The sequence below is a fragment of the Poecilia formosa genome, unplaced genomic scaffold (genome assembly GCF_000485575.1).
Source record: "Poecilia formosa unplaced genomic scaffold, Poecilia_formosa-5.1.2 Scaffold46, whole genome shotgun sequence".
Lineage (NCBI taxonomy): Eukaryota > Metazoa > Chordata > Actinopteri > Cyprinodontiformes > Poeciliidae > Poecilia > Poecilia formosa.
In genome coordinates, this window is record NW_006799985.1 from 580,354 (window position 1) to 606,915 (window position 26,562).

General features: G+C 38.5%; 1 protein-coding gene across 4 annotated transcripts in view; it reads right to left on the reverse strand.

Moving 5' to 3' along the window:
* The window catches only part of LOC103138054 (transcription initiation factor TFIID subunit 4), a 114,793-nt gene that overhangs the window by 57,577 nt on the left and 30,654 nt on the right, over nucleotides 1-26,562 (reverse strand). For 3 of the 4 annotated variants that reach the window (XM_016671555.1, XM_016671554.1, XM_016671553.1), the window contains 4 exons: nucleotides 25,584-25,698; nucleotides 15,838-16,007; nucleotides 9,908-10,038; nucleotides 4,794-6,086 (listed from right to left, as the gene is read on the reverse strand). In XM_016671555.1, the coding sequence (XP_016527041.1) occupies nucleotides 5,859-6,086; nucleotides 9,908-10,038; nucleotides 15,838-16,007; nucleotides 25,584-25,698 (644 nt within the window). In that variant the 3' untranslated portion in view covers nucleotides 4,794-5,858. Of the gene's footprint in view, nucleotides 1-4,793; nucleotides 6,087-9,907; nucleotides 10,039-15,837; nucleotides 16,008-25,583; nucleotides 25,699-26,562 lie in introns of those variants that run through there. The other variant, XM_016671556.1, reaches the window with a different exon arrangement.

Sequence of the window (26,562 nt, forward strand, 5' to 3'; positions counted from 1 at the left end):
TGTTTGCAGTTTGTCACAAGACGTGGAGGGGAAACAGCAGACATGAGGAGGAAGGCCCTGTGGTTACGAGAAACCAAAATGTAGCATTTTGGTCTGCATGCAAAACGCTATATACCAACACTGAGGTTAGTGCCACACACAGTGGTGGTGACTTCATGCTGAGGTGATGATCATTTCAGCACAATTAGGAAAACCTGACAATTGTTGATTCGAATAAGGATTTCCCCAAATAAACTGTAATTCTTGAAGAAGAAAAAAAAATGCCTGAAAATATTTGAGATTGGGTTGGAGGGTCACCTTCAAGCAGGACGGTTATTCTAAACACCGAGTTGCAATTACATGCCTTAGATCCAAGTAGATTCATGTGTTAAAATGACCCAGTCAAAGTCCAGAAAGCCAACTAAAAAACATGTGGCAAGACTTAAACTTTAATATTAACAGACTCTGAGCATAAAGCCAAAATTACAAGAATTAAGTCATAATATAAAGAGAATAAAGTCATACGAGAATACAGTCAAAATAATATAGCTGCAGTTTACAAGAATGTCATAATATTATGACCTTATTGTCATAATTTTATAACTTTATTCTGACATTATTATGACTTTATTCTCATACTAGGGCTTTATTCTAGTATGACTTTATTCTCTTAATATTAGGACTTTATTCTGGTATAATTATGACCCTATTCTCGTGTCATTTCAACTTTATTCATGTGTATTTTATTCTCTTAATTTGATGACTTTATTCTTATAATTTTATTTATTTATTTTACTCTTAGTATGGCCCTATTACTACTCTCTTGTAACTTTCTACATGGCAGATAATAGAATATTTTCACAAAAATCCAGATTTTTCCATAGCCATTCCTTACTACCACCTTTATTTTTCTTCTGACCATCTATTATATCACATGGATGGAGAGCAGAAACTCCTAAGCCTTCCTGCTAATTGACTTTACATATATCAGGCAGTCCACGTATTGGTCGGTGTCTCAACTGAGACTAATGTGTTTGCCCTCCAGTGGGCCGGAGCAGCCCTCAAGTCCTGAGTCATATTTTAAATGGCCGGCACAGTCGAGGGAAAGGCTTACTGTGAAGGAGGAACGGTGGGAGACGACAGTGGAAGAGATTATTTCAATGGATTTCTAATTCTGGGAGCCAAATTAGCGGGTGCTGAAGCAGGAGACGTGGCGAGCGGGGTGGGAGGAGGAGAGGGAGGGGTCGGTACAGATGGACTGTTTACAGAGACCAGCGGTGCCACTGGCACACTCTGCGTCTCCTCTGCCAGCTGCCCCGGTTTCTCTGCTTGCAGCGGGGACCACAGAAGAGAAGAGATGAGGACTGGATACTGCTACACATGCAGATGAGGTTTACTGCACTTCACCTAACGGATGGTGGTGTAAACTAGCAGGGTTTTTTTTTTTATGTTTTCATAAGTTGGTGATAGTGCAATGCATTTGGTGGTGTTTTAACCCCAGTTAAGTTTCTTTGTTTTCAGTTTCTCATTTATCTGTTGCCTTTTCTGCGGCCAGTACAGTCGTCTGCTGTATTGACCAGAACCCTCATGTAAAATACAAACACCAAAATAATCCCATTAAACTCAGGGAATTTGGTTAATATAAAAATGTTAAGTGGAAGGAGAGGATATATGGATATATAATTTTTTTTTCTGTAAAAAAAAATAAAAAACTTTAAAGTATTCACTACAGTCTCCTACGGCACATCCAGAGACTAAAATGTTTGGCAGTTCTTCTGCTTAAAATAGCTCAGGCTTGGCCACATTAGACGGAAAGCATCTATGAACAAAAATTTTCAAGTCTTGCAACAGATTGTCAGTTGAATTTCGGACTGAACTTGGACTAGGTCATTTTGACAGAATATCCTTTTATCTACAGGGTATCAAACTCCAGTCCTCCAGGGTTGAAGACAACATATCCTTCAAGTGTTTTCAATGCATCCAAAACAAATGGCAAGCTTTAACTCCTCAGCATGCAGTGAATGTGTTCAGTCCTTCTGAACACATTTGATTAAAGTGTGACGATGCATCTAACTTTGCAGGACAGGAGTTTGACGCCTGAAATTTAAACATTTTAATGCAGCTCTGGGTGGATGTTTCTTTTTAAGACACTACACAAATAGTCCGCCACAGTACAAAGTAGGTACATTGTTTGAAATCTATTGTTTTTCTTATCAGGATAGAAAAATGACTGCAGAGACGACTATCAGCAGCAAATCCCATTGATTTGTCATGGCTTAGGGCTTCAATTCAGACACTAATGCTGGGAATGTTGTCAAAACTAATTGATATATTTTGATTTACCATAAAATTAAAAAAAAAACATGGAGTCAGATAATTTTAGCTTTTCTGCGCAACGATCTTTAGAACTCTGCAGAACTAGAGTGCCGTTATAATACACTGCAGGAAAACCCATAGAAAATAAAAGACAAGTCACAGTCTAGCATTCCCGGAGCCTGGAACCTAACAACAATGAAGAAGAATGGAAATGTTTTTAGAGAGAACTATACATCAGAAATTGAGTTCCAAGATATATGTATTTGATATATGTTGTTTAAGAAAAAAACATGAGGTTAGCTTTTCAGCCCCTTTAACTGTAAGTTTGGTGCTGAAGCCTTTTTTTGGACCATTAGCAGTCATGTTACCCACTGAGTTAAAAAACAGTAGTAGCTATATTTGCCCCTTTATAATGCACAACAAACATACAGAAAGCCTGAACACACATGTGCAAAGCTGTGGTATTTTCTCAGCAACTGCATGTGGAACAACTTGTGTAATCATTACGCAAAGATCTGCTTTCCAAACTTCTCCTTAAACCAAAACGCCATGGCAACAGGAGCCAAAAAGCCACAGATATAGCTGTGGGGTGAAGTCAAACTTTCCTCTGCGACTCTCATGCAAACCAAACAGCCTCAAGTGTAGCTCCTCCAAGAAGGACCAGGTTTCATTTGGAGGAGTTATTTGCAATTGCTGTTAACAAAACAGGATTCAGCAGACAAAAAAGTAGAAGATTGGAGTGTTTAATAATGCAGAACCATGTGCTGACATAGGGAATTTAAAAGCTTTTTCTTTACACCATTCTTTTTTAAAACAATACAATTTGGAGTTGTAGCTTGTGTTGATGCCAGGGATTTTGTTTTTTTTGCAACTGGCCAGCAGAAATGTTATAGTTTTTCCAAAAGACATAAAATAAGAAGCAGGTCTTAAGGTAATTTGGTCAAAGTTCATCAACAAGGGGATTTTTCCAATACCCTGCATGGAAGGACTGGAGTATAATAATGCAATTAAGAAAGTGAGGTGTGCTTTTAAGAGAATCTGTACTGTGGGACCCCAGTTCCATCAGAAATAATTAAATTAACCTACCTTTCCACTAATGTTGCACTGCAGGGCATTTTCATTTGTTTTTTTTTTTGTTTTTTTTTGGTCTGCGGTGAACTTTCTAAATTTGAAAAGAGACAAATGGCTTCTCAACAAGAGACAAATAAGGACACCGGGCATGTGTCACAGCTACTTAAAGCATACAGAACTCATATTATGTATGATTGTTGTGTAGAGATTTATCTTTATAATAATGCTTTATTATCATAAATAATAATTGATAAGTGAAATGATACTGAAATCAAAAATGTAAAATAATACCTTCACTACAAAAGAATTTAAAGCATTCATAATTGCCACTTATAATATTTTGTCCTGCAAATACATTCATGATTAATAATATATGTTAAGGTTATTATTTCCAATTTTATTAGTGTTTCTAGAGCCCCATAAATGAAAAGAGAGAATTTGTACAAACTCCTTAAAATCCATTTCAATTACAGCTAATAAACGACAGACTATAGCTTTAGACTGGTTTTAAGTATTTCCATAAACTGACACTGTAAGAAACATAATTAGACTGCAAGTGCCTCTCAATAAATCTGGATATTATAGAAAACGATTTTAGCAATTCAAACTGTGAAAATGACTTCAATTCATAGAGAAGTATTTATCAAGGGCTTATTTACGTTTATTGTGATGATTCAAGTTGCAACTAAAACTACATTAAAAAAAGAATAGTATAGAAGACAAGTAAAATGTATTACAGAAATGTCAGTCTACTGAAAAACATGTCTGGGGCTCCTCCTGCACAAATCACTGCATTAGTGCAGGTGGTCAGCCTGTGGCACTGTTGTTGTGTGAAGAAAGCTCAGGCTACTTTAATACTGGCCTTCATCTCATTGTTGAATTTTATGTCTCTCATCTTCCTCCTTACGATACTCCACAGTTTGTCTTTCAAGTTTAAGTCAGATCAATTTGATGACCAATCAAGTGCAACGATTGGTCACAGATCAGTAGGTGTTGCTACTTAAAGCAACTACTGGTACATTTGATAGTATGGGCAGAAAATAAAATCAGCAACACCATGCAAGATTGTTATGGTGACTTTGAACCTGAAGAAACACGTGGGCCTACACAATGACATGATCCCCAAAATCATCACTGGTTTTTGAATCTTCATACTGGATCTCAAGCAAACTCTGGAATTGGCTTTTCTTTACAATCCTCTCAGCGCTGTGACTTTTGCATCCTTTCCTGCTGCACTTTTTCCTTCCACTCGACTTTCATATGTTTAGACACAGCACTCTCAGAACAGTTGGCTTCTTTAACAATTAGCTTTTGTGGCTTGATAATATTTTAACTGACTCACATGCAGCTATACTTTCTGTCATATAAAAACATAAATGAAGACTACAGTTGTGATTTGCAAGTAAATTCGCATTAATTATAAATTACCAGATGCCTATGCAACGTTGGAGAAGTGTGCAGCATTTCTTACAAGCAATAAAAATGTCAGTGTAATATAAAGTTCCACAGATTCTACTCTTATCCTCAAGTTTTAAAACTAATACAAATGCAGCATCTGTTGATTCACCAATCCTTTTTTTTCCCCCTAACGCCTGCACAATGACTCCAAGCTACAGGTCAAATACAGTTTTTGACCACAGAAAGGTCCAGCTGGCACTGGAAGACCTTTACAGAAAAAATAAAAACGTTAGCTTGGAGACAGTGTGTGGAATTTTTTTTCATTGACTTTCAAATTGCCTCACACCTCCTATGAGCACCTTCCAGATTTTTATGCTTCACATTTTCTGAGTAGTCTTATTTCTTATTTCTTACATCTGTAACATAATTGTTAATTGACATCTTATTACAACATTTTTCATAATCAAGACTTAGTGTTGTGTAAGTAATCGATGCATGAAGGCATGACTTTTTCATTTGGCCTTAGCTAATCATTAATGAGTGTTTTATAGTTTTTTTTGTTTTTTTTTATTAGAAATGCAATGTGGCTGACTTTCTGAGTAGAGCATTTGTTGATAAAAGCTTTTATTGGAGATGAATGAATCAGTTTTTTGATACTGGCCATTACTTCTGGTTTCTTCTTTCTGTGTACCACAAAAGAAAAAAAAGTGGAAGAATTACGGGATTTTCCTAATTTATGCCTCAAAGAATACAGATTTTTTTTTTTAAATGATGTTGGCTGATGTGTGAACAGGTTGAACATGTTGGGATCCACATTTAATGCATTCAATGAAATGACAAAAAGAGTCAGATTTTTCAGCGTCGAAATGCAGAGCAACATTCAGAGCTGACTGATGTCTGATCTCGGGCTAATTGACTGGTGCAGAAACGCAGTTTGGATTGGTAAGAGTCCGGTTTGTGTGCTGGATGGGAGTTTCATGTCACATGAATCCCAGCCCTCCCTCCCTCCTTGCATCCAGGGAAGAAGCGCCAGGACAGAGGAGGCCTGGGGCCATCAGTCTGGGTCACCTCATCCATGGGAGTCACACTCTAATTCATCTGTCAGAGCCGACACGAGAGCAACATGCACACACATGCATGCACATGTCCGCTGTCACACATACGCACGAAGCGGGATGGAGGTGACGGTAACTTACTTTAGCGGCTTTCAGAAGGATCTCTCTCTCCTGCTCGTCCTTCCTCTGCTTCTCGATCCTCTCCAGCTGCTCGAAGAAGCGGAGCTGCGACCGAACGTCTGCAGACTGCTCGTAGCACTCGTCGTCCTGGCAAGCAGACGGAGAGATTACAGCAGCGGCAGCATTACGACAGCGACATATTGAGAAGCTACTTCTTTGGCTCTGGTTGGATTATTAGTCAACTTTAGAACAGATGAAAGGAGCTGATAAAAAATATCTCTGAATCGGAGGAAAAACTCCTCCAGAATATAACCGAATGTCACAGAAATATTTTGGTAGGCATTACTGAAGTACTGTCACCTTTTGAAGATGAAGATTTAATCGTCCAACTGGCTTTCTGTGTTTTGTCATAACTTGTATCACTGCGCATGTAAAAAAAAAGAAAAATCCACTTCTGATGCAAAAACTTGAGAAATTACTCAAAATGACGAACCTTAAAGCTTGATCAAACACGACATTAAAAAAATATTCACTTTGATGTTACATTTTTTATTGTCACCTAATGAGCACATTGACATGAGACAAGCAAGTCGTATTCTAGATGTGACTTCTGCAAAGTCACTGACTCGATGCAGTCACCTGGATTTTCTTAGGAAAATTTTTAATAATTTATAAAATACACTGAACATGACTGCATTGTTTAATAGCTTGGATCAAATTGGAACATATGTAAAGAACTTTGAATCTTTCTGTATGATTGGGCTGAATTGATTGACATAGAAAATCTGGAGAAAAATAGTCTAGATCAGCAGTGAAGAAAAGGAGGATAGAATTGTGGATTTAGACGTGTAAGAATGAGAAATATTGCAAAACTTTTGGACTTGATCCAATAAATCTGAGGTTTTCCAACTACTGATGTGTTTTCCTGCTTTGACTCGTTCAGTTGAGGCCGAGATCTCCCTCAAGCCGGCAACCATGTGGGGAAAAAAAGTTTATTCATGAGTGACAAAGAATACAATTATTGCTCCTTTCTGAAGCTTTCATTTAAAAAAAAAAACTTTCTAATGAAACTTTTACCACTATTTTTATCACTATATATTTTTATCACTATATATATATATATATATATATATATATATATATACATAGATATATTTTATTCTGAATTTAACTATATAATTAAATTTTTGGTTGTTAAGAGTAGAATTCAAATAAATAAAAACACAATGTGGGTAAAAATAAAACCAATTTTATGGGTTTAGTTAACTCACTGTGGACAGCTGGGACCATTTTTAACACTTTGTTCCTGTGTTATAACTGACTGGGTGTCTGTAACTTTTATCTGTGTTAATGTTCTTTAATCTGCATTCAGTTTTATTTTGACTTTCTTTAGTCTTATCTAAAAGAAGCTACTTGTTAAATCTTGAAAAGTATTGTTGATCAGCAAAACTTTCTTGTGAAGTTAGAGCCACTTCGAGCTAGAAATAAAATATTACACAATTATAGATTTAATTTTGGGCTAAGCTATAAGTAAATCTAACATAACTAATCTCATCATTACTGGTTGTTGTAGAGCTTGAGCTCATCTATAGATCAGATCATGACTTTTGAATATGAAGTTGAAGAAACCCTGTTTTACAGCCAAAAGCCACATTTATATTGTATAATTAAATATTTGGTATCAATTCATAAATAGAAGAGAAAACCTCTGAACACATTTAGTTTAACAACAGCAACAAACATATAACTTAACTCAAACCCAACCGGTCTGCACGCATCCCCACACTTTGCCACACAAACTTCTTCTATTTACAGACTCTTCGCTTCATCTCCCATGTGGCAAATAGGAAGGCAAACGTAAAAACAACTTTTTTAGGTCATCAAAAGTTAATAGGATAATTGCTTATTTCTCCCTGTGTGACTGCACGTCTCTGATGCAGCTCTTATCTCGTGTTGCGCTTTATTTCTATGTCACTCTCTCGTCTTCCGCCTATATGTGAGTGTGTGTGTGTATGCGTGTGCGTGTGTGTTTCCATAAGGGGATGAGAGGAGCTGAGTGGCACAGAACACAAAGACACATCAGAGGGGGCTTTTCACCAGCGCCCCCCACCTCCACCCCACTCTTCTGCCTCTCTCATCCAGCCTCGCTGCTCTTTGTTGCAGAGCTGAGCCTGCACTCTTGCTGTAGCTCCTGCTGAAGCCCGGCTGCTCTTTAAGAGGCCGCTTTGTCTTTTGGTCTTTCTCCGTCGCTCTCTCTCTCTTTCTTTTTTTTCGCTGATGTCAACAGAGTGGCTTCACAGAGCTCCGTGCCTGTCTCTCGAGCACACCTCATTTGGAAAACCACAAAAAAGAAGAAGAACGAATGGAGAGGAGCGGCGCAAAAACAAGAAGGGGACAACTGTGCCAATGCTTTCCCTCCCGCTGCCTCGGCATCAAGAAAAACATGTTTTCAAAGTTTTTCCCCCAGTTCTTCTCACAATGCAAAGACATTACCTTGCTGTGGAGATGGATTTTGCTTTAATGCAGACCAATTAAATGTTGTTATATGGCTACATTCATCAGATGTGAGGGGCACAGTCACCCCTAATGAGAAAAGCATGCAGGTGTTCGTAGGCGAGCACTTTTCTTAGGTTTTCAGTGACTGAGTAAAAACTTACAGCTCTCTCTTGGTAACAACTTGAGGGCATTTAAGATGCTCTTGCTAAATTTTATGATTGCATTAGTTATAAACTCAAATTATTTTTGTGATGTGTGGATATGGCCATTTATAGCAAAGGAAAATGCTGCAAAAACTCAGTGAAGTTTCTTTCTCGGTTGTATGTAAAACCAAACCGGAATTTATTCTGAATATTTTCTTCTGCTAATGTGGGTCAGAAGCTGCAAACACTTTGCGCCGTTGGACTTTTTCACATTTTGTTGCAACCAAACAAATTAAAACCTTGAATTTTATGTAACAGACCAAAACAAAGTAGGACATAATTGGAAAGCAAAAGAAAAATCAAACATGACTTCCATACTTATCATATGAAAGAGGGAGATTGAAAAATAAGAACTGACTTTAATCTCAGAATTATTTTTTTTTATTTTTTTTTGCAAAGAAAAAGCCAGAATTCTGAGTAAAAAAGTTTGAATTTTGAGGAAAAAAAAAAATCAGAATTAAAACTTTTTTCTGAAGTTTTGAGGAAAAGATGGATACTGCACCTGCAAGCATAGATAAATTAAATTTAAAATGATTATTATTCAAACTTAATACCTCCAGGAATGAGGAACATTAACTTAGGTTAACTTTACAGCTTCATTAACTGCAATGCCTCCCTCACCATCCTCAACAATATCTACTGTTTCTCACACACTGTATAGAAGAAATTATCACCACTTCATTGTTTATGATTAAATTGTTCTGAGGACTTTTTCATTTTAATCCACTGCGGTTTTATGTCTGCTTTACTTGTTCTGATGCAACAACTGTTTTTAAATGTGCTTTAAAAATATATTTGATTTCACTTTGGCAAATTGTAAATAGGACTTACTATGGTTTTCTTTCAAAAATGGCTCAATTCTCAGCACGCTCATTTTAGTGCACAACTAATACCTGTCAAGTTAATACTTTCTCCCAAGTGAGCTTTGGCTCTCTGCAGCTCCTCCAGAGTAATCGAGGGCATACCGAATTGCTTCTTTAATAAAAAAGAAAAACACTAGTTGCTTATAAGGTTTATAGAGAAGTAAGTTGGTTGCACTGAAATTTATGAAGGAATATAATAATAAAAGGAGCTGACTACAAATGCACGCCACACTTTTCAGATTTATTTGTATTTTTTTTTAAAGAAACAGCAAAAGAAGCATATTATTTTCCCTCCTACTTCACAATTATGCACTTTTATGTAATGTCAGATAAAATTCCAATAAGACACACTGGGTTTTGTGACTGTATAGTTAAAGCTGCAACTAAACTTTGTCGAGACATTTACCTTACAGGAGTCGATTCGATGCTGTGCGATGATAGAAACCTTTTCTAACACAGTTCGGAGTCGAGACTGTGCAGCGTGTGAGATGAATGTCACGGCTTCCATGGGAACCTCTGTCACTCCAAACTTCTTAGCTGTGAAGGACATTTAAATATGGTATATAACACTTCAAACAAACACAAAAGACCCACAACATAAACACGTCCATATCTATTGCGTAGCATCCACACACGAGGAGAACTGTACAGATTATTGAGGGCAATTAACTTGCAGATAGAGGACTCATCACATGGAAAAGTAAATTTCTTTCGCAGTCTTAGTGTGAATTCCAGAGTGGTTTTACTAACTGAGCTTCTTCCAGTGTGGAACCGACATCTTTCTGCAGAAGGATAATTTAGTTTCCTTGGAGCAAAATTCATCTGAAGACATAACAAAAGAGAGGAGGACAGACTTTGGTAGGGTTAGTATCTGTTTCCAACCTCCTTTTAAATTATTCCATTAACATAATTTTCTCTCTGGCACCCTTTTAAGTAAACCACACCAATTATTTAAGTCAGCCGAACAATACATACACTCTTCAACTGCTCAAGCTTTGAACAGATGGAGGAAGCCCTCTTGCTATTATAATTGCAGTGGCAACGCATGCGGCAATACCATGAGGTCACAGGAAAACTGCTAACAGGCTTCCACTCCCTAAAAGTACAATCTTTCTGGGACATTAATATTTCAGAAAAGGTTTAGGAGATTCAGCTACAGAATGAGAGGAAAATTATGTGAGCAAAAACAGTTTCTGGAGCTCACACTAATTATAACACTTCATCTAGAAATAGAACAGACTAATGATCAACAAAGCCTTAGTGCTTTGGGTTTTACTCCAACTAGAGGAACTGGAAAGATGTTGGAAATATTATGCACCAAAGTAATTAGAAATACAGGATTGCAGTTTTCTTGGGCAACTCCAATTTCTAACCTACCGATCACAAATGTTAAAACTGGAGTCATACATTAACAAAACATAATTAATCAATAATAGATGGGGCACAAGGCTTTGCTGCACAATGTGCATGTTAGTTTGATAACTAGAAAATTTCTACAGAAAATTAAACGGGGCCTGCCACAGTGTGCCCGTCGGTGGGAACCCAGTTTTCTGACGCTAAAAATTTGCATCAATGCTAAAGTAAGCTACAATTTACTTAATAGCATGTGGAGATTGACAAGTACGTTGAGTAACATGGACTTACTCTATTCAGTATGTTAAAATGAGTATATAAGCTAAAATAAGCCAAAATACTGTTAGCCTAAACGCTGCCAGTGCCATGTGAGGTATCACTAGCATGTTGTCTTACATTGACTTCCTCCAATCAGTGTGCTAAACATGACTAATGTTCAATGTTACACATGTTTGGCACACTAGCGAGGGGCTAATGTTAAGAAACTGCCTTCTGATTCGAAAAGTCAGATGTTTACTTCATTGCACTTACTAGAAAACACACTCATCTCTTAGCAACAGATTAACAACAAATATTGTTATTGTTAAAAAGACATAAGATTTCTTCTGCTCTTGTGAAATACAACTTATCTTAAGCCGTTTTCGCACTGCAAGGTCGGCCCTACTTTGCACCCGTGCCGTGCCGTTCCGTTCCTTGCAGTGGGAAAACGGCTTTATACTACTTAATATGAATTGTGCAGTTGGTGAATTTTGCAGTAAAGTGGAAATGTTTTTTTTTATGTCATTGATGGTGAATGTATTATAAAACAGATATTCAACACAAAAGTAAAAATCTGATTTATACTTCGTGACAGATCGTTAACAAAAAAATTTATCTCTTAACACCAAATTAATGACAAGTAATATTATTGTTTATAAAACATAAGCTCTTTTGAAATACTGCTTACCTGTTTAGACACAAGAAATTTAGAGTTGGTAAATTTTGCAAAAGTAAAAATCTGATGTTTACTTTGTGGCACTTAGTTACCAGAAAACATGTTCATCGCTTAGCAACAGATTTACAACAAAATGTTGTTATTGCTCAAAAAACATAAGATTTCTTCTGATTTTTGAAATACTACTTATCTTATACTACTTAACAAGAATAGTGCAGTTGTTGAATTTTGCAGAAAAGTGAAAATGTTTTTTTTTTTTTCCATTGGTGGTAAATTTATTATAAAACAAACATTCAACACAAAAGTAAATATCTTATTTATACTTTGTGGCACTTTGTTACCAGAAAATGTGCTCATCTCTTAGCAACAGATTAACAACAAATACTGTTATTGTTCAAAAAAAATTATTAACAGGGTCTGCCAAAGTGTGCCCGTCAGTTGAACCCAAATCAGGTGTTCTGATGCTAAAAATTAGAAACAATGCTAAGATTAGGTAACCTGTACTCAACAGTACGTGGAGAATTATAACCATGTTGACTAACATGCACTTAGTCCATTCAGTATGCTAAAATTAAAAGTGTTTTAGCCAAAATGCTTATGTAAGCCTAAATGCTGTCATTGTCATGTGGGGTATCACTTGCATGTTGTCTTACTTTGACTTGCTCCATTCAGTGTGCTAAACATAGTTAATCAATAAAAAAAATAGCTAAAATGATTATTATAGGGAAAAGGCTAAAGCTAGTGCTTGCTCCGCAAGGCAGTGCGCTAGTGGGTGGCAGTGGCTAATATTTTTCCTAAAGTTAATGCAATGTCATGCTCCGCGGGTTAGTGCAACCTAACCTGCGGTTAGTTAGTGCACTGCGAGACACTAACTATAATAAAGGGTCATTCTATTGACTGTTTGCTGCTCCATCACATTAAACCTCAATAAAGTACATTAAGCTTTGTGACTGTAATGAGAGAAAACATAAAAAGCTTTAAGAGATATAAAAAGCTTAATGTTCTACTTTAATATTGAAAACAAACTTGAATTTATATGTTGTGGATCTGAAAGTGAGTTAAAAATCACTTCCTACAGAACTACATGCTCTAAAGGGCATGTACCAACACTCTTTTAGAGAAACAAGTCATCAAATTAATGTATTTGACTTCTCATGTAGTAGAAGAACTTGTTTACACCATATTTTCAGAAAACATTTTTCAAGCACCCCTACGTGTACTCAGAGACCTGTAAGGCAGAAGAGGACTATCGTTACTTTGAGAAGTTTTTTCTAGAGAACCCCAGCTGTGATCTGGGTCCCTCCTCCCCATGTGGCTGGACAAGCCTGGAGAGCAATGAGGGGAGGTAGAGAGAAGTTTGATAAAAGACGACTAGCATAAGCGTTTGTTTGCTAGGGATAAATGAAAGAGCGGAGAGCAAACGGAAAAACACACTACAAATGTTATGGACATGGATGCAAGACTGAATACTTCACCTCTGCCAAATTAAAAAAATATGGAATCCGGATATTTATGCTGAAAAATGTTTTTTTATGGAGTAAGGAAAGAATCATAATGAAGTTTTAGTAGGATGGTAATATGATAAACCAGGGTTGTACAATAGAGTGGAGCAGCGGCTCTTCTCTGATTGAGTAGAGCTGGCAGGCTGGGGGAGCCTCCCTTGGACTGCTGTCAGCTGTGAGCGCACAGAGACCAATCACTGACACAACAAAGCTGCATAAGTGCCACTTCCCCAGCAGGGGGCACCCTAGCCTCCTGCCCCGTACCATGCTGTGTGCTACCCCGAGGAAAGATTTATATTTTAAAACAACCCCTCTACCCCAAGGTGACGGGATAACAACCATGCCAAGAGTTACACGTAACGAAACATGACCTGCAGGCCCCCATGCTACACTAAAGATACTTTAATTGAGATGAAACAAGATGAGGGCGCCAGGCTCCCCGTCTTGTGGAATTACGTTGTGTGTTTTTTGATCCGTTGCTCAGGAGAAATATGCTAGGCAAAGTTTCATTTGGAGTAGGAACACCCTATATAACTTTTTATACATTTTAGTGTGCATTCTAAGAATATTTAACGGCTTAATATGTTTTAGAGTTAGAAGTATTGAAAGTATTATGCCTAAACCGGTAGCGTAAATCATCTTTTCCAACATTTTATTTTAAAAAGCGCAAATTTTCTTTCATACTGTCCTTTTTCTGACACAAAGAATTTGGTACAACCCTCAAGCTGTAAGCCATCATAGATGATGACACTGTACGTTACCAAACCTTCTTGACACCCATCACGGTGTAACACTATAAACAGGAAACTGATTGAGTGCTATTACCAGGAATATATTCAATGGAGGTGAAGCATAGAAAAATAATGCAGCAAAGATCATCTGGGTAAGGAAGCAAACAGGTGAAGAGGGCTGACTTCTGATTATCCCCTAAATATATATCTCGGTTGGAAATACTTTTTGCCTCAGAACTATGAAACAATTGATGTATATGTCTGAATTCATTAGCCAGAAATCTGGGTAGCTGTAGGTTCAGGTTTGGAATCGATTCTATTCATCTAATCTATTTTTCCTGTAGGACAGTTTAAAAGACCTTAATAAATACAACTGAATATCATCAACATAAAGATGATAGGAATATATCACCTTTATGTTGATATTTTGTTTCATTGGTTATTTTAGTCCAGTGTACACAATAAACTGTCTTTTGTGATGAGATGACTATCTAGCTATGTCACAGTTACCTACAGTTAAACTCAGAAAACACCAAAACTCTTACTATTGCCCGTGAGCACCACCAATCTGCCAGAAGGACCTGGGTGAATTAAGCTCTTCTGTTCAGTAAAGTCTTGGAAAGCTTGGTGTTAAGTTTGGCTCCGCTATGACTGTGGAGTCATTAGAGACAATAAAGTCCTGCTTTTTCCAACACAGAAACATCACTAAGCTTTAACAACTGAAACACTGTGTACCATCGGAGTTAAACTGCACTAAAAACAGACAGAATCAAAACATCACCGCCATGTTTCATTCCTTTAAAAGCAACCTTTTTTTAGTCAGGGGGACAGTATGAGAGTCACTCTTCAAAAGACAAACCCATGAAGTATTTATGTCTGTGCCCGAGGTCCAGTAAGTTCAGTCAGCCACTGAAGAATTGATTAAAGGAGGTGAAAGAATTGTTAGGTGCAGCAAATTCAAACCAAGTACAAACAAGAGAATATTCAGCATGAGCTACGGGAGTCAAAATCATCACTGTCTTTAGTCATGACACTCTAAATACAATCTGTCTCATGAAAAAAAATGGCTAAAGACAGAGGTTTTGAATATTTATCAGGATGTTAGGAAAACCAACAGAAACCTTTGATTTATGAGAATTTGGAGTTGCTCCGATAAATCAACCTGGATGAATCCCATCTTGACCAACCCTTATCAGTGATTTGACAGTCACGTCCTTTTCAAATCTTTTTTTTTCCATTCAGTGAACATACTATGCTAGCAGCTACCAGCATCTTTTCCTTAAACACTGTTCAAAGTGGATCCTCATACTAAGGGAAGAAAAAACACAATTAGCTATTTTCAGCATCACAGAGGTACTCAAAATGAAATGTTTAAATTATATATCTACAGTTTATTTAGGCTGCAGAAAAAGAGAGTGAGACTGTTGGCAACAGGAAGGCTTGAATGTGTTTCAGCCAATTTCCTCAGTTTGATCCCCTTTGCAGTATCCAACTTTTATTACAAACTTTCTGGATTTGGAAATGTTTGAAGCATTTAGAAAATTTCGGAGCTTAAATAAACATTTAATTTGTCTAGAATTTACATCAGGAGACTCCTGTTATTTATTTCAAAGATATGAATGCCAACTGTGCAAATTCATGTTATGAGATCCAATTCTGACTTTTCGGTGTTATTCTTAGGTCTTCTTATCTTCTTATTTTATAAAGTTCATAAAATTGGCTTTATTTCCAGGTCAAATGATTCACTAAAACTGCAGATCAAAATTTGACCACTTCAGTCTTGTGTTGCATGATGGATGATGTGAACAGATCTCACCAGTTTCCAGGATTCGTCGATGTAGCAAACCCGGATGGAGAAAGGCCTCGTCTTTACACGACCGGATCTGCGTTCCCACCAGCTCAGAATTGGTTGCAAGTATTCTGGCGCTCTCCTCATTCAGATTCACCCCGGCCATGGAGGCCACATCATTGATGTCATCATCGTCTCTGGAAAAATTTGAGATTAAAACTAACTTTAGGCGTTTGTTATTTACAGATGTATACGTAAAAACATCAAATCAAAACCAAAAAGACACTGAAATAGGCTAAATACTAAGAGAATTACAGGATTTAAGCTGGTAATACAGCGCCCTCCTCTGATACGGACACCCCCAACAATGTATACAAAACCCTTAAAAATCATTCTGTTATGGGGCTTTGGTGACTCCAGGATGTCCTCCTTTGATGTTGTTCTTTAACAGTGAGGATTAGGGATTTTTTTTTGCCCCCCACCTCCAACCATGTGGTGGCAAAAAAAACAAGGGTCGTCATCCAGCGCCGTTTGTCACAGCTCCAGTGTTTGCGACCCTTAAATAATTACTTTGACTGCAAAATATGTACAGGTGAGTAGCTTATTCATGTGAAGATATATTCTGACCAAGGAAGCTCAACACGTCTTTCTTACTTGAATGGGATGTTCTCTTGCCTTTCCAATTTTGAAAATTGGATTTCAAATAACCAACATTTACATGCTCTGATCTGACCAACTTAAAACAAAAGGTATGAGTTACAAAAATGCTTCAGAAAAATGCAAAGTGCTCTGCAAAAGCATTTATACAATTTAGACTTTTTTGTCCCACTACTACCTCAGACTTCAGTGTATTTCATTTACTGGGATTTAAGACAAACAAAAAGTAGAGTGTAATTGGGGAATAAAAGTTATGAATGTTTGTTTGCTTTGTTTTGTTTTATTTTACCAACAACGATTAGCACACTTTGGCATGCCTATTATATTCAGCCCATTTTACTATTATTCCCCTAAATAAAACCCCATGTTAGCAGACAGTCTCCCAATGTGTAATTAAATATCAGTATAAATCTAGCTGTGAAAGCCTCAGAGGTTTGTTAAAGGACCAAGAAACACACAAGGTAGGCCAGGGAGCTAGATAAGTTGGATAAATTCAGGTACTTCAGAAGTAAGTGACAAATATTAGTCATTTATTTTACAGACATGAAAGAGTGGCAAGAAACACACCATCAAACAAAGCTACAACAAGGTTGATATAAGCCATGAAGTGTTGTAAAGTTGGAATCAAAATGCATCTCCTTGAGAAACTTGTGGATGTTTAGAACTTGTGAAAACCAAAATAAGGTAGAGAATTCTCTATTTATGGGAGACAGCAGATGTTTTACCCAACCAAATACACACAGAGCAGTAAAGTAACTTCTCTCTCTGGTAAGAACGGCATAACAATGCCATATCTTCACATTACTAATAGTTGTTAGAGGCTGTATTGACGCGTGAAAAACCATATATTCAACATTAAAATCCTCTTTCCCCATCAGTATTCATGTCACAACATTATTAACATTTACTCCTTGAAAAAAATATCTCAGGGATCCGTTTTTTTCTCATGAATATTATTTGCCTGGGAGAAATTATGCATTAGTTTTTCTTTCCTTTTTTTTTAAACAAGGATATACTTTGGTCATAATGGCACAGGCTTCTCATTCCAGGGTCTATTAGTGTCAACACTTAGAAAGGCAGGGAGATGAAGAGTGTTCGGGAGGAGTTTGCAGGGTAAGGATGCTCCTGAGGATTGGCAATAAACAACAGTCAACACGCTCTATTTACACACTGCTCTGCAACACCTCCTTATGCATTTTCTTTATGCGCTGATCATTCCAGTTGTAATGTTTGCAATGTTTAGATGGTATTTCATTTTAGCAGAGACAGGAAAAAACAAACATACGGAATTCGTGCCGTGGTCGTTTTACTTGCAGGTTGGGACGTCAGAAACATTTCCTGTCTGTATATTTTCCTTGTGATTTGACACCATGAAAAATCCCCCTGCGATCACTAGACTTGGCAAGTAAGGATTGTGATTCTGGCCTGAATTAGCAGAGCAGTGACATGTTGTGTTTACAGGACTGGCCCAAAGCTAGCAGCAGATTTCCTGAGTGTCTTTGACAGAGAGAACAAAGACCTACAGAACACACACAGGGTGGCCTCCCGCCACTCACTGGCTCAACTCAGTGGTCGTTTACGTCTGTGCCGCTGCTGTAGGTTGGTGTGTGCGCTTGTGCTGCTGTGATGTTGTGTATGCAGGTTTACAGGGTCCAAGAGTGAATTCAGGCATCTTGGAGAGTGGGCACAAACCATCAGCCAGCTCCATCCTGCCGAGGCCCTACTGCTTCTCGGTACTGCCGCAGAGAGCCGATATGAAACCTGACACCACGGCGGGAGGTTGACAAAGACAATTAGAGTAGTTCCCAAAACACCACACACTTGTACCTTCTCTCTCTTCCCTCTCTTGTTTTTTTTTTTTCCAACATTCTAATTAAACCTAGAGAGATAATCTACACAACATGTATGGATCTGTGCTGGATAGAATACCTGAGGATGCTGGGGGCCACATTTTCCAAGGTCAAATGAGAGGCAGCCAGTTCAACAACTTCAGAAAAGATGAACATGGAAAGGACTACTGAATTAATGCCAAACAAAAGCTGGTAAAAGTCTGCAATACCCATGCAGCTCTGCACACATTGAAAATATCTAACAAATATAATCCTAAGGGTGTTTTCACACCTGATAGTCTGATAAACTCTGTTTGATTGGGAATAAAAATTGTAACATTTGTTGCATTTTTAGCAGGTGTGGTTTGCTTTCACACTGAACTGTGTCAAAAGACCAAACCCTTTGAAAAACATGTTCCCCCTCTCGCCTGTGGTGGTGCTACAACAGGAATGATTGAAATAAACAACTATTACTTGTGTACTCTATGAATCTGCCATTTATGTAGGAGTTAAGGAACGACAAAATAACTTCTGTTTTAAATTTTTGTTCAGTTTATCTGGGAGACCTCAACAAATCCTGCTGGATTTCAGATCATTTTCCTTTGGTTTCACAATTATACACAATTTTGCGTTGGTTTATCTCAACACCATGTTGGTACAACCACAGCTGCACCTGAAATCAAACAAAATGTGCTGCTTCATTTTGAACCTTCTCCAAAAAAATAAATAAATAAATTAACGTAATGCTCATTTTAACAGTCTGGTTTCATGGCTACAAATGCTATCACTGTGGCTGAAATCAAATAAAAACGGCAATGACGGCTCTTACATTAAATGAAGGGAATTAAATATTAAATTCAAAATATTCCAGATTGTACCCTTGAACTAATAAAGAGGCGATGTAGTTAGCTTCCACAGAAGCTAAAGGACAACCTCTCAGTTACTGGTCAGGTTGGGCTTGGGGACATGGAGCTGGGGGTCACTTGAATACATATGCATGTTGTTTCCATATCAAGTCTGTGTCTCAACCAGGGCATGCCATAGGTGGGACGACCAAACCTGCCATTTAAAAGTGGTGCGTGTACATATGTGTGTGTGTGTGTGTGTGTGTGTGTGTGTGTGTGNTATGAGGGTCTGTTCAGATCTTCTGTGTCCCTCACGCCCGCTAACACCCCCTCCCTGTCCCTGTGGATAAAGGTCTCTGAGCCCTTGCAGGGGGCCCCTGATTGATCCCTGTGACTAACACCCAGGCCATGCATGCTGTTGCATCTATGCTGAGAGAGATGAGCCACTGGAGTGAGGTATTCTCCTTAAGGCACCTTCAGGTTCCCTGGGCAGTTCACTGAAAATGTGCTCATGATCCGAATGGTTTCAATAGTAGCGACGGATAAAGAGAGGCCAAACAACTCAGCAACAAGCTAACAAGCACAATGTTTAGGAAGTTACTGGAATTAATTCAGAAAACCACCCACACTTGGTTTGCACAAAATACCTGGATAGGAAAGAGTTTGGTGTAAAAGAAAATCTCAGAGGTGAGATGAGAGTTCTAAACCATCCTACATGTACTTATTATATTTAAAATTCTAAGAGATCCTAAAAGAATTTTCCAAAAAAGCAAATATGGACATAGTTATTATTGTTGCTACCCATAATCCTGATCTAAACTATTCCTTGAAAGATAACAGACACATTTTATTTGTGAAGTTCCTTCTTCAAGTAACAAGGACAACAGATCGCAGCTTACAGGCCAACAAGAGACGAAACCACAAAAGGCATGGCGTTTCAAATTCACTGCAAAAAGTCAAAGATATAAAGCACATGTATGGTACATTGATAAAGTATTCATACCGCTTGAGTTTTTTAAATGTAGCCATGTTACAACCAAAGGCTTTAATGGAATGGAAATGATTCAGGTTTTTCAATTTGTTTTACAAATACAAATTTTAAAGATGGGGTATGCATTTGAATTAACCATGTCTGGGTAGGTTTGTAGGTGCAGACATTGTTTTATAAGATAACCAAGCTTAGCGCTTCAACTTAGTATAATGATCCTCTGAGGCGTTCACAGATTTGCCCTCTGTTTACTAGATAGGCAGCTTCTGGATGCAATTGTTTGCAATGGACTGTTTGTAAAGTGGTATGAATGAAAATATATGAATGGATTCCATCACATAAAATCCCAGTAAAATCAGTGATTTTAAAAGCTTTACAAAGTTTAAGAGGCATGAATACTTTTGCAGGGCCATGTACCATGTTTATATTCTATTGGAAAACACACAGCTGGATGTACACCCTGTAGAACAAGGTTGGATTTGTGGGACTGAAACTGAGCTTGGCGTTTGGCAAAGGGCTAAGGGCCTCGGCTGGCTCGCCAGTGATTACAGCGGATGTTGAGTGTTTACAGAGGGAGAAGGGTGGAGGTGGTGTGGGGGGGGCACGGAGACAGCTGCTTTCACTCTGCACTGTAAACCACACACACACACGCACACATACGTACAAGCACTTACACAGAAGGCTGTAGCTACATTGGAAACCCCACAAGCCCTGCAGTGAGTATGTGTGTGTTTGTGCTACAGCTGGCCCGCTGGGACCAGCGGTTCAGAGTGACAGCCATACACACATCAGGGCCTGGCTGCAGCTGAACACGATTCAGGCTGGGTGGAAGAGAGGCTGGTGGGTGCAAACTGACCAAGCCAGCTGTCAATTTATTTTTCTTACAGCCAAGTTGTAGTTGTATATTTTCATCTATTTGTTGCTGATTGTTATTGATAAGTCAAAAGATTTTTGTGAATGAACCCGTCTTTGTAGCTCAGGAATTTTAGGGCCAGTATCCTTGCGTTGATCCATTTTTGAGTTGTGTGAATGAAATTTTACTTGACCTGAGTATATGAAAAACTATGTTGTGATTGCAAACATTGACACTGCTAAAACTTTTAGTAACTCAAAGTGCAAATGAAATACTTTTTGAAATTTGTCAACTAGGGCTGCCACTCATGATTTTATATAAGTAAGAAACTGTCTTGATTCTCATGATTAATCTGCAAAAAAAAAAAAATTGGCACATTCTGCAAATTTTTCTTTACCCTCTTCAACATGTTTTATACAATATTAGAAAGACATTAAAAAATGCAACTGTACTGCCTAAACTGCAATAACAACATTCTTATATGGCATGGTGTGTAGTTTTAAAGTGGACCCAAATGCAGACAGGCAGAGGCAGCTTGTAGCTGAAGAATGTTTAATGACAAAAAAAAATGACAAAAAAAACTTACAAAACACCACAGGGGACACAGGTAGCCAGAACAGAACAAAAACGAGGAATACAGGAACAAAACACGGCAGGGAAACAATGGGGAGATAAAGACATAAGACAGGAGGAACCAGCAAGGAGTGACTGAGAAAGAGGTACTGGGAGGTTGAATGCTGAACAAAAACCTGGGCTGATGAGCCAAGGGGTTGCAGGTTTGGGGAGAGAGCAGAAGGTAGGCTGAGGAGAAAGAGAAAGTGACACAAGGGGCGAGGATGAGCACTTAATCATTTGTAGCAAAGGATACATTTGCAGCTAAAATAATACTTCTGACATCAATGTGTGAAAAGCTCATCCTTTTCTACTCGACTTATCAAAACAGTGTTGAGCTGTTTACTATATTTTGGATTGAACTGATTTATAGCTGAATAACAAAAGTTACCTAAAAGGAGATCTTTTTTTTTGTTTTATAGAATTTGAACTGGGTGAAGCTATATATATATATATGATTAATCAATTGTACTTACTTGCTTAGCTGATGATTATTTAAATAATCAATTCATCACAATTAATCTAATTTATTGTTACAGCCCTAGTTGGATATAATGTATTTTTTACAGTGTCTTGTGCAAGTATTCCTTGAAATTTTACTGAGATTTAATAGGTTTTATATATAGTTGTGCAATTGGAACAGTGAAGAAAAATGATACATGGTTCTCAAAGTGTTTCTTTACCAATAAAAAGTGTGCCATGCATTTGTATTTAGTTCTGTTGACCATTACCTTTAAATAAAATCCAGTAGAGTGTTTCCTCCATAATTCATAAAGTTATGGATTAGTATAAAGAAAAGAAAAAACATATCTACACGTAAAAAAAAAAGTATTTGCCCCCCAGGTTCCCACCACCACCATCATTGTTTGAGATGACTTGACCAACCTTGCATGAGGGGCTTAAGTCTAAGTTAGTCTAAGCTTTGAGGGTGAGCTGAGGGCACACTGCTGTATTAGATTTATAACACAGGACAAAAGAAGTGCATCACTGTGAAACAGACCGCAGTCCAATAATTGTTTCATCTCCAATAATTGTTTCATCTCAATTAGATTGCCCACATAATTGTTGGAACCCAATGTAATTGGAAAAAAATATTAATTGCACAGCCACAACACACACATTCACTAGAAAATGTCTGAAACAATGAAAACATTCTGATACAGCAGGTAATAGAGCACAACGAAGCCTGTGACAAAACAAAATGCAATCCAAGTTCAGCGAGTTTGTTTGATGAGAGCTATATCTGTATGTATTGAGAAACATATACTCAAAAATAAGACATGGGCAAAGTGGTGTGAAAACATATTTGACCTCCAACACATTTATTTTTTCTTTGCTTTTTATTATATTTTCAGCACCACATCAAACTAATGTTGATATCAGACGACAATAATATGAGAAAACGCAAAATCAGTCTTCAAATGAGCTTATTATGAGCAAAGCCATCCCAACCAAGCTGTCACAAGGTGAAAAAGTAATCACCTCCTCCAAGTTGTTTAATCAAGAATTAATTAATATTAATTAAGATCTCTTGGAAATCTTCTTGTCCCAATTTGAAGAAATTCAAGATGAGATTTGAAATAAAGTCATTGAGGTCCATCAATATCAGAGATTTAACAAAATCTCATCATACATGGTCTCACGATATTAAAACATCACAATATCTCCAGTTAAGTCCTGCTATATTGCAAGCACTAGACAGATGTGATTATCATGGATTTGCCAAATGAAATTGTGACAAATACTCTTAAATCATTTGTTGGGCAGCAATGAACTTCTATGCTAGAGTTCCAATGCAAAAATCACTGTTGACCTAAACGTACAAAAAGGCCCAAAGTGATCCCCAAGACTTTGGGAAAATATTCCATGCATTGACAAGACAAAAGTGTGACATTTTGGAAGGTGTGTGTATTCAGGAAAAAATGTCATGTCAACAGTTAAACATGGTGATGGTAATGGAGTGCACTTGGGGAAAATCTTAAAGCAGAATGTTCAATCAGTGTCTGGTGATTTACAGCTTAAGTACCTTTGGGTTTTGCAGCAGAGCACCAACAAGCCCACCACTGCATGGCTAGAAAAAACAAAAAGGTTTAGGATTGGCCAAGTCAAACCCCGGAGACAATACCGATTGACGTGCTCTGGCATGGCTTTAGACAGAGCATGCGGAAAACCCTCCGGTGTGGATGTATTAGAACAGGAGAAAGACAAAATTCCTCCATAGCAAAGCAAAAAACTCTTCTCACAATCACATGATGGTAGTTGCTGGCACCAAGGGTGGCAGAACTATTATTGGGTTTAGAGGGCAATTATTCTTCTCGCATCTGACCAAGTTGCTTTGGATAGATTTTGTTTTTCCCTCCATTAGAAAAATCCTCATTTTAAAACAGGTATTTTTGTCCAATATTGAAATCTGAGTGGCAAAAATTCAAAAACAAAAGAAATCTGCAAGTAGGGCTAAAAAATAAATTAATGACATTATATATCGCAACAGACATGTGATCAATATCAATAGACAAAACGTCTGATAAAATGTTCAATAATTTAACTGATCCAAAACCATACAGCATTCTGGGGGATGTAGGCACAGAAGAGACTAGCCTCTCAACCTCTCACAGCCAGCTAAGCAAGGTGAAAGGCATCAACTAACTCACTCACTCTTTGGTTACATAGCAACTCACTCGCTCGTTGGTTACCTAGCAACAACCTGTCCAGTAACTTGCACAGCAGCAGTTTAAGGTTTAGCCACTGTGTCTCATAACTGCTTAAAAATAAGCAGCAATGTGGAAAACTGTGGATAAAACAGGAAACGTCTTGCCACCAGTTTGGCAGTATTTCACATATTTAAAACAAAAAAACTAATCAATAATTATTGATATCGACTGATAGAAATAAAACGCTTATATCATTCAGCCATATCGTCCAGCCCTCTTTGCAAGGAGCCAAATACTGTGTAAAATGTGTTTATCAGCTGACCTTTATTAAAGGAAAATATGGTGTGTGATGTCAGGACGCGTTTCCTCTGGGACTGTGGTGCCGTGTGCGTTATTGGGTTCATGATGAAACCAGCTCGTTCGTGTGTGGTGGGCCACTGTGATCACCGCAGGGGGGAAAAGGTCGTCAGTAACAAGCGAGCCTGACAGCTTAATTACCAAGGCAGCTAAAGATTTATTGGTTTATCAATCAGAGCCGAGGGCAATGCCTTTCCCCTCAGGAGACGGAGGCCATTACCATGAACCCGCTGGCCCATGTGACCCAGACTCTTCTTGCGCTGGCCCAGTCATGCTGAGGTCATCCTAAGCCGCCTGCCCCTACTCGCGTGCGTGAGTCCAAGCTTGAACTGCAAATATTCTTGAAGTCTTAAAAGTGCACGCCAGCAGGAGTACAAACAAGATGTAAGCAATGCAAACATGTACGTACAAACCAGCACAGAAATGCTGCACAAACAGAAGAAATACGCACATCATAGACCACAAAGGCCAGCATGTGGGCGAGGAACCTTTTATGTTTGGAGACAAAGGCCCACCAGAAGCAGAGACAAGACCAGAGAGCGAGAGAGAAAGAGAGCAAAGCTGCAGGCGTAATACCGCATGTCTGACTTAACCAAAAGGTATTTTCAGAACAGCATCCAGAATTTCCAACCATCTGGACACAATTATCTTTTTTCTAAATTAAGATTTAGCTCATTTGCAGTCCTGCCAATGACTTGTGACACTGACACAAAGAGGGCGAGTGTGAGGGTGATCTATTGGTTGGCAGTGTGTTGCTATGTGATGAGCACGAAGAGAGAAAGGACCACCGATCATCCAGCCGGCCAGGCAGGCAGGCAGGCAGGCAGGCGGGCAGCCAGGTGGCCAGGCAGGCAGCTCCAATAAACACTCATAGCCTTAGCTGAGAGAGTCGCCTGTAGTCATGGAGAAAGCTGCTTGATAAAATGCTGCCCCCATGTGGTGGCATCTGGGAATGACATGTGTTTCACACAGAGTCTGTACCTGAAAGAGCCTCCTCCGGGGTCGTTGAGCTTGTTTTTCTGATTCCCAGAGATCTGAACAGGCAGGCCCATGGGACTTTTGCCTGCTTGTATGATGGCTCCCTTCCCTATCGTTCCTGTTCAGGAGAGGGGACAAACAAAAACAAAGGAGAAAAAGCTAAATAAAAAAGAAAAGTAATATTATCACTGAAGTGTCCCCTTCTATTTGCATCAGATATCCTCCTGTCTAAGGACTACCTTTAGCTGTCTCTGTCTTCCTCACAGGGGGGTGAAGGGAAGGTGGGGGGGCTTAGATGAACCAACCCAGGTTGGCGTCGCTCTGTCAATATCACTGCGCTTCAGCGGCTCTCCTTACACTCCTAAAACGCATCCTGCTCCGAGACACGTTTTTCCGGAGAGGCACAAGGACTGCCAGAGTGAATTTAAACTTGATTTTAACAGGCATGTTCCTAGCCAAGAGGCGCAGAGAAGTATTTTTAGATCTATCCCCGCATTCCAATTTACGGGCATAAAACAACCTACAGATCTTTCACTGCAGGCGATCTTCGGAAGAGGGGTAGATCAAATTTGTATGCACCTCCGATCGTACACAGACACACGCTCATGCGAAAACAGGTACACACACTCGCTCGCACACACGCACCACTTGAGAGCACGCGGCTCTCTTAGGGGAGCGTTCCACTCGGTTGGCGTTGGGGGCGATATTTGCGGGCTTCTGTGGGAAGAGTGTTTGTGAATCAGTGTGAGTAAGCAGCAGCACAAATGTTTGAGGAGGCTCTATAACCGAGCAGGAAAAAGCACCTGTTCTCTCTGCGGCTCCTGTCTGTTTACACATCTTCCGGCCTACCGAGGGAACATTTACAGTTTCACTAATGGCAGCCTTAAGTTCAATCTATTTTGCTGTATCTCTAACTAAAAAAATGTGTCGCCTCCCATCACAAAGTTTCTTTTGTTATTATTTTTCTGAGACACATGAATGC